Source organism: Sceloporus occidentalis, unplaced genomic scaffold (genome assembly GCF_023333645.1).
Source record: "Sceloporus occidentalis isolate IW3139 unplaced genomic scaffold, rSceOcc1.0.p SCAF_205, whole genome shotgun sequence".
Classification (NCBI taxonomy): domain Eukaryota; kingdom Metazoa; phylum Chordata; class Lepidosauria; order Squamata; family Phrynosomatidae; genus Sceloporus; species Sceloporus occidentalis.
Genome location: NW_028317185.1, coordinates 1,465,232 through 1,474,403, shown reverse-complemented (window position 1 = coordinate 1,474,403; position 9,172 = coordinate 1,465,232). Strand labels below are relative to the sequence as shown.

General features: G+C 46.1%; 1 protein-coding gene across 1 annotated transcript; it reads left to right on the top strand.

The window, feature by feature from the left end:
• The first annotated feature begins 917 nt into the window (after nucleotides 1–917).
• Nucleotides 918–4,995, top strand: LOC149277967 (bestrophin-2a-like). Its single transcript, XM_089502585.1, has 9 exons — nucleotides 918–1,069; nucleotides 1,404–1,498; nucleotides 1,661–1,894; nucleotides 2,836–2,990; nucleotides 3,155–3,232; nucleotides 3,479–3,631; nucleotides 4,018–4,098; nucleotides 4,182–4,336; nucleotides 4,584–4,995. Exons 1-9 carry the CDS (start codon nucleotides 918–920, stop codon nucleotides 4,993–4,995), a joined length of 1,515 nt encoding a protein of 504 aa, XP_089358711.1.
• Nucleotides 4,996–9,172: the final 4,177 nt, after the last annotated feature.

The following is a 9,172-nucleotide window of genomic DNA, read 5'->3' as shown; positions in this document are numbered from 1 at the left end:
TTTGCTTCTCAAAGCATTCGACAGACGTGCCGTGTGTGTGTGTATGAATGTGTGTGTGTGTATGAATGTGTGTGTGTGTATGAATGTGTGTGTGTGTGTATATAGACACACATACTGTATATAAAATGACACAATAGGAAGCACTCCTGTAGTGTTTTGGGCCAATTCAATGTAATTCGATGAAAAGCTTCCCTTTCTCTCCTTCACACGAACTCCTTCATTAATCCTGCCAGAAAAATCACCAAAAATGGATAATTTCTAATATAATTTTATATTAATAATATATATATATATATATATATATATATATATATATATATATATATATATATATAACAATTTTTAACTTATAAAAATGTATAATAATGTGTTAAAAAAAAATAAATGTATAATTTAGGAAGGATTTCCTCCCCGGGGCTTCTGTTCTGATGCAGGGTGTTTGGTGAAGAACATCGTTATATTATTTAAGAATATTTGGCGTCTAGAAAAGACTCTTCAGCACCAGGCCCCTGGCTTCTCGGCGCTCGGAGTGTTTGCCGGGTATGAGGGGATCGCAGGGTTCTGCTGCCCTAAAAGCCCCGATAATGTGTTTTAAAGAATTTCTCACATAAACAGTTTAAAAGGACTTTATTTGCGGAATCCACCTGCCTGCGTCCTAAAAACCCCGACAAATATTTGCCCTCTCTCTCCGCGCCGTCTCGGATTACCCCTGGTGCAAAGACTTCTCTCGTAAAGCTGTTTGTTAAGCAGTAAATCGGCGGCTCGCGTTTAGGGTTATGATGTCATAACCCGCGAGTCATGTGACTGATTTATTTAGGGGCCTGCTATAACATGGAACCCCCGGCTCTTCTATTAACCGGATGTTTTCTTTTCTCTCCCAAGGAACTTGGTATCTGCGCTGACCTCGGGTGAAGGAGATGACCGTCACGTACACAGCCCGGGTGGCCAATGCCCGTTTTGGGGGGTTTTACAAACTTTTGCTGCTATGGAGGGGCAGCATCTACAAGCTGCTGTATAAAGAGTTTGTGGCTTTTTTCATCATGTACTCGGCTCTCAGCATCACTTACAGGTAAAAACTGATAAAAACCTGCTTTTATCTCATTTTTTCCCAATAAACTCCCTAAACCAATGGAGGCGACCATTGCTGTCAGCCATGTGATATTGTGGGGACTTTCCCACCTCAAAGCCGATGCTTTATGGCAATGCTAATGAAGTCCCTTCCTCCATAGACATTCATTAGTCAGCATGTCCAGCTGGGTTATTAAGACTGAGCAGCTAAATACTATAGATTAAAAAAAAATGGCGGGGTTTCCCCGTTTCATACAGCGAGTTTTCCTGCTGGGTTTTAGGAGCGATGCTCTGCAGGGTTGGTTTGCAGCAGATCTCTTGTTTTTTCTTCTCAGGTTTTTTCTCTCTGAGGAGCAGAGGCGATACTTTGAGAAAGTTTCCATCTATTGCAACAACTACGCCAATCTCATACCCGTGTCGTTTGTATTGGGTGAGATGATATACGTTTGTCTTTCGGACGTCCTCTCTAGTCTGTTAATCTATATGAGCCGTTTATAGAACATTTTTATTTTCACATAAATGCATAAACTTACATTTATTTCTGTTAAATTCATTGATCGTTTCATTGACTTTGGGTCTCTCCCCCCAACAGGTTTTTATGTTACGCTGGTTGTGAATCGCTGGTGGAACCAATACCTCTGCATGCCGTTCCCTGACCGCGTCATGTGTGCCATCTCAGGCACGGTGCACGGGGCAGACGAAAAGGGGCGACTGTACCGGCGAACGCTGATGCGGTACTGCAGCCTGTCGGGGCTTCTCATCCTGCGTTCTGTCAGCACCGCTGCTTTCAAGAGGTTCCCGACCATAGATCATGTAGTGGAGGCTGGTGAGTCTTGAATGGCGACGCATGGGACGTGGTCATCTGGCACGCTGGGGGGAAAAGTCCCGGATGGCCGCTGGCTGACGGGGCCAAACACCCTTCTGATCTCCTACCCCAGTGGATGAATTTGCCCAGCTGAACACTATATGAGCATAAAAACATGGTGTTCAGCAGCGCATCTCCAGGTGCTGGGCTTAAAGTGCCGGCCTGTCATCACCAGTCCGGTCCTGTATGGACTCCTCCCACCGCAGGGTGACACAGACAGGAGGGGGCTATGGGTCACGGAGTCTGCCCCTCCCACCGCAGGGTGACACAGACAGGAGGGAGCTATGGGGCACGGGGTCTGTCCCTCCCACCGCAGGGTGACAGACAGGAGGGGGCTATGGGGCACGGGGTCTGCCCCTCCCACCGCAGGGTGACACAGACAGGAGGGGGCTATGGGGCATGGAGTCTGTCCCTCCCACCGCAGGGTGACACAGACAGGAGGGGGCTATGGGGCACGGAGTCTGCCCCTCCCACCGCAGGGTGACACAGACAGGAGGGGGCTATGGGGCACGGAGTCTGTCCCTCCCACCGCAGGGTGACACAGACAGGAGGGGGCTATGGGTCACGGAGTCTGTCCCTCCCACCGCAGGGTGACACAGACAGGAGGGAGCTATGGGGCACGGAGTCTGTCCTTCCCACCGCAGGGTGACAGACAGGAGGGGGCTATGGGGCACGGAGTCTGCCCCTCCCACCGCAGGGTGACACAGACAGGAGGGGGCTATGGGGCACGGGGTCTGTCCCTCCCACCGCAGGGTGACACAGACAGGAGGGGGCTATGGGGCACGGGGTCTGCCCCTCCCACCGCAGGGTGACACAGACAGGAGGGGGCTATGGGGCACGGAGTCTGCCCCTCCCACCGCAGGGTGACACCTCTTGCTGATTGCTCCGTTGTTCCTTTTCAGGGTTCATGACTCGTTACGAGAGGAAGAAGTTTGAGAATCTCCGCTCCTCGTATAATAAGTATTGGGTTCCGTGCGTCTGGTTCTGTAACCTGGCAGCCCAGGCGCGGGACGAGGGGCGAATCCGTGATGACCATGCGTTAAAAATGCTGATAGAGGTGAGATACGGCCGTCTCATGATATTCCGTGTCCCGATAGACAAAGCAGCGGGACTACAGAAAGCTCAGCCTGGCTTGTGTCGTGAAGAATAAAGCCCAGGAACCTGTATAATTTATTGAGTTGCTTACTGGCCAAACGCTGACCTGATTGCGTCTCTTTTCAGGAACTGAACGCGTTTCGGGGTAACTGTGGAATGCTCTTTCATTACGACTGGGTCAGCGTCCCGCTGGTGTACACGCAGGTAACGGACCCGTAAACCCGACGTCAGAAGTCGTGAGACCCTTATGTCACCTCAATGGATTAGTATTTTTCATCCCCCCCCCCTTTTCCTCACTTCCTTGTCTTATCTTCCTGCTCAGGAAGTCAGGCTTATCGGGGAAAAATTAGAGAACTTAATATTCCCCCTCCCCCAATTGTACAGCACCGTGGAATATGATGGCGCTATATAAAATAGATAATAATCTAAATATTTTTACCCTCACACCAGGTGGTGACCATCGCGGTTTACAGCTTCTTCCTGACCTGTATAATCGGACGCCAGTTTCTGGATCCTGCCCAAGGCTACGCAGGCCACGATCTGGATCTATACGTCCCCGTCTTCACTCTGCTTCAGTTCTTCTTCTACGCTGGCTGGCTGAAGGTACGTCGCCTCTTGGGATACTCCGTACCTCCTCTGCGCAGGAAGGGTATCTGGTCATGCACCAATCACGCTAAAAAACAATCGTTCTTCCATTCATCATCATCACCCTCATTCTTTCGAGTTCACAGCTATTAAAGGTGCTGTTCCATTTAGACTAAACCTTAATTGCACTTTTGTAACTTTAAGCGAAGAAACCATAACAGATCTGTCATCCCGGAAGAACTTTTTAAAAAGTGTTCAGTTTCTATGGCAACAGCCTATCAGTACCTGCTTTAGTGTCAAATGCCAATCACATGTTCCCAGTGAAAACTATGAATGAGGCAAATTCTTACTCTATTAAAGAATGAGTGCTTCAGTCATTCATGCACCCGTATCTCTCCTCCCAGGTTGCCGAGCAGCTCATTAACCCATTCGGTGAGGACGACGATGACTTCGAAACCAATTTCCTAATTGACCGTAATTTTCAGGTACCTGCCCCCCTTACCCTGACTCGCCGTGAGCTCCTCATACCGCGATGAGACACGCTAAGAAACGTATGACTTTTCTCTAGGTGTCCATGATGGCCGTCGACGAGATGTATTCCGACGTTCCGCTGCTGGTGAAGGACCGTTACTGGAACGACTCGGACCCTCATCCTCCTTACACCGCGGCCACCATATTCCAGAAACACCTCCCATCCTTCCAGGGCTCCACGTTCGACATGGCGTGAGTACCACTTCTCCTATCGTAACTATTCATCACCGACTATTATTATTCTGCATTAATTCAGGTTCCCCGTATAAAAATGGGGCAGATAAGGGTGATAAGACAAGTAATATGCTAGTTCTATCACACAGATCTTGGTGTAATTTAACATAATGATGCCAAAACCCATGGAAAATGGCATTTTTTATGTTATCGATGGTTCTGCTCATCTCGGTATTGTGTTCCTTAATGTTTTTTCACCTCCTAGGCTGCCTAAAGAAGACATGCAGTTTCATCCCCTCTCCGATATAGAGGAGATGAATGAAGACACGCTTCCTCGCCCCAACGCGCTCTTCAGTCGGCTCCTGCCTGGGGTTGGCCAGTCGCCTCGGTCTTCGTCCGCGGCCCTCGGCGCCCCGTTTGTCGTCTCCGGAAGCCGTCTCACGTTACTCAAACGTTCTACCAGCTCCACCTCGGAATCGTCTGAATGCCTCTTTCAAGACGTCCCACAAGGAGCCTTGTCCGACCCCGCCGATAGCCAACCTAAAGGATCCAAGCCGTCGGAATGTCCTCCCCTAACCGTGTTCCGCGTGGAGTCCCAGTTCTCCCTCCTAACTGGCGATCAGCCGGAATCTTCTCTTCAAGAACAGGAGCCCAACAACGCCTGCGAGGACCGCTAATCCATAAACGTCTGGTGGGATTGGCGCGAAGGAGAACTTTTAGCCGGAGATCTCATACTAGTTTCACTATGGTGCAGAACGTCTCGACGATAGAGACGCAGACTTACAATTCTCCTCTTACGGACTGATTCGGGGTATTATCCCTTCCCCGGAAGACTTTACCTGTCGGAGGTAACTATTTTAATCGTCTAAGTGCCCTCCACCTTCTCTTCTTCCCCTAAAGTAATTTATTGATAATACCAGGACTGTCCGCTATCGGGGGCTTTTTGTTTTGTTTTTTAGCAGGTCTTCTGTAAATTACCCCCCCCCCCCCCAATTTTGTAGTAAATAAAATCAGTTGGAAATAAGTTTTAATCGTAATGAGGAAAGCAGGTTTTATAAATGTTTTTTTTGTATAATGTTTCACAAATAATATTTTTGAGCACCGGGTGCCAATAAAGCAGCGGCTTTTTATCAGGTGGAAGCCGGGGAACATTCTAACACACACAGTCACTCTGACCCCATCACACATTAATACACAGCCGCTCATACTGACACTAATGCTCTTACATGCTCACACACACTCCAACACCATAGGCTGACGCACACTCGCTCTAATAACATCACTCTTACTTGGCTCACAGTCTATCACTCACTGCTAATGCAGAGTCACATAGAGTTGTGTTATGCGCATACATTAGAGGGGTACCTGGGTGTTGTGCGCCTGCGTTAGTAGCCCCTAAACAGTGTAGCGGCCACTGCCTGGAGAAAGGTCATCCATTGGGTCCGTGTGTGAAGAATGTGTTTGGGAAGGAAGATAAGGCCAGGGCGCCAACTCGATGGCTTCATCAACAACAAAAGAATTAGAATCCCACGCAAGACAAGAAACGTTTGGAGCCAGGAATCCTAAATGTCTGAATAATTTATATATTATACATATGAGCCACACAATAGTCTGAGGAACCTGGGCCTTACAAACAAATATATATACAGGAAAAGATGTATTCATGTTACCTTATTACACACATACATATATATATACACATACATACACACACACACACACACACACACACAGGCCCGGACCGGCCCAGTGGGAAACGGCTGGTGGGCCGCTAACGTCCCTCACTAATCCGCGCTATAGATGTGTAGACCCGATCTACACCAGCTTTAATATTTTCTTTGCGTTAATGCTTTATCAACCCCTATATTGTCCCCATCAAGCTGTGACCCCCCCCCCCACCAGCACCTACAATCCCGCCACCCCAATCTTACCTATACCTCCCCCCCCCATATACATCCGGCCGTGTTCCTCAGGTGTAGAACCCGCAGCTGTATCAGACGTGACACCAAGCGCTTCCGATACCGAGCGTGGGACTTGGCGTGTCCTCACAGACCGTCACATATGCATTTAATGTGAACTTGGGGCTGGAACGCTCATTAACATGCGACATACATGTGACATGGGTTATAGTGGGTACAGGGACGTGGAAGCTATTTGGGAGTTTGGCTGAGGATTTCTAGTTACTATATAATTATATTTATTCATAATAATGTTTTCAGGCAGCTGTTTATCAGCCATTTGTATGAGTTCTCGCTCTGTTATCTGATCTACTACACACACACACACCTTATCGTGCTGCCTGTGGGGAACAATAGAATGGCTCAGTGTTAATCACACAGCCGGACGTTCCGATTAATGAAAGTCTATGGAGGAACGGACTTCATTAGCATCGCCATAAAGCATCAGCTCAGGCGTTCGCGCTGGCAAAGTCACCCAAATTATCAAACGAACAACAACAATGGCGGCCTCCAGATAAAAGGAGTTTAATGGAATTAAATGTGATAAAACCAGATTTTTTTTTTGTCAGTGCTGACTGGCATTACTCTATACAGCGCTGGGTGTGTGCATAAATATATATATATATAGTTAGTGTGTGTGAATATATATTACTATATACAGCGCTGGGTGTGTGCATAAATATATATATATAGTTAGTGTGTGTGAATATATATTACTATATACAGCGCTGGGTGTGTGCATAAATATATATATATAGTTAGTGTGTGTGAATATATATTACTATATACAGCGCTGGGTGTGTGCATAAATATATATAATTATTATAGTATACAGCGTTGGGGGCGTGTATATATATATATATATATATATATATATATATATATTACTCTATACAGCACTGTGTATAGCATCCCGCTGCGCGTCTTTAAAAGGAAAGCGGGGTTTTGTGCCTCGGACGGGTGCTTTGCAGGACCGCAAGGAAGCACAAGTTATTTTTAGGCCGAAAGCAGTGTTTATTTTGGAAAAGGAATGGAGGTCTTCTGGCCCCTTAAACCGGGTCCAAACACAAAGAGCCACAAAAACCCCATAACCCCAGGGCCTGATCCTGGAAGGTCTTTGTCACTGAAAATTCATTGCATGATTTAAAATTGTTTGTTTGTTATATATATATATATATATATAACAAACAATAAAAACCTTCCCCACCGGTGAAGACCCCCTGCATGCCTTAGGGTAGAAATGTTGGCACACAAGCTGATGCTTAGTAACTTTTGTTTAGTTTAGAAGAGAGTTATATGATAATCGGTCTTTTACATACTCCGACAACTGCAGCTAAAGCTGTTATAGTCTAACACCCATCATACAAAGCCAGCATAGCACCCTGATCTACCCACAGCTAGTTAGATTGTCATTTAAAAACATTCCCACTCACTGTGTTAGTCTGCGCATGCGCACACAGGTAGTCTGCACTAGGAGGATTAGCCCAACTGCGGACATGGCCAATTCCCAATCTAATCTGCCCCCAACGTTACCGCCGGCTCTTGTGCCTACATAGCAAGGAAGACCAAGACGGGACGCCCTTAAAAAGAGAAATAAAACTTTATTTGTAGTGTACAAAAGTAGACAACCATGTAACCCAAAACATCACAGACAGAGGAGGGATATCAGCAGCTGGAATTGGGGTACGGAGCAGACTGCAGGCGAGGCGTCTCTCTCTCTCTCTCTTACCCACGGGACCTAAAGCGAGCAGCAACAAAGCCGAGGCCGAGGAGAAGGCCGTATACACAATATTCTGCTTAAAAACACATATAGAAACAGAACGAGTACAAAATAAAAGGGGTTCGCAGGGGATAAAATAACGACACACAGCGTGAACCGATTGGGATCGTATCTACAAGGCCACACGGACTTAACGCAGGTTTCCTCTTCAACGGGCACCCCGCGGATAAAAACGTCTCTGGTCACATTATACGACCTTCTTAAAAAGTTCAAATAAGTATTGTACAATAAAGGGGAGAGAAAGGAAAGGGGAGGAAAAAAAATAATCCTGAAAGAAAAAAAAAAAAAAAAAAGGGACAGAAAAACAAACCAGTGTACAAAAAAACAAAAAAAAACAAAACACAAAACAAAACAAAAAAACACCAGTACAGAAGAAAGAAAGAAAGAAAAATGAAAGTAGCACCAGAGCTGGGGCGTAAAAAAACATTTCATGTTCTGGGAAAAAGAAAAAAAAAAAACCGGCGCATTTCCCTGCTTCCGACGTGATGCTGAAGGACAGCGGTGCGAGTCCCATAACACAATATGAGATTCAACACTACAGAAAGGCAAGGACTTCTAAACAGATCTGTTGACTGAGAGGAGCCGAGGGGCTTTAAACATCGCGTCCAGGTGCAAAACCGCAAGTCTCTTAAATATTGGTCTACTGAAGACCCTGTACTGGCACTGGATGTCCTACTTACATCAGCAGGCTCTATAAGCCTGTCCCCGGGTCTCGGGGGTTAAATAATGTCCAGAGAGACGGAGGAGAAATAAGTTATACAATGGCAAAAATATACAAATAAAAGGTGCCTAACGCTCTGGGAGCTGTCTTTGGTGTAGCCTTAAAGAAGAAGAAGAGGAATTATGACACCTGCATGGAGAAATATAATATATATATATATATATATATATATATATATATATATATATATATATATATATATATATATGATGCGTTCTCTGCACTAAGGAAATACACACTACATTACGACATCTCATTGTGGGTTAAAACAAACTGTGCTTAAGTTGTGCATGTATGAAGTGTTAACACACTATTGCAGTACTTAAATAAAAATGCTCCCCCTCAACCCCCCAAAAAAAAGGAGAACTACGCTGACCTTTAACGATGAGAGGATC

Bases quoted from the DNA above. Each gene is read 5' to 3' on its own strand.
- LOC149277967 (XM_089502585.1), top strand. From the start codon at position 918: ATGACCGTCACGTACACAGCCCGGGTGGCCAATGCCCGTTTTGGGGGG. The intron at 1,895-2,835 runs GTGAGTCTTGAA...GTTCCTTTTCAG, and splicing joins AGATCATGTAGTGGAGGCTG to GGTTCATGACTCGTTACGAG. The intron at 4,099-4,181 runs GTACCTGCCCCC...ACTTTTCTCTAG, and splicing joins TAATTGACCGTAATTTTCAG to GTGTCCATGATGGCCGTCGA.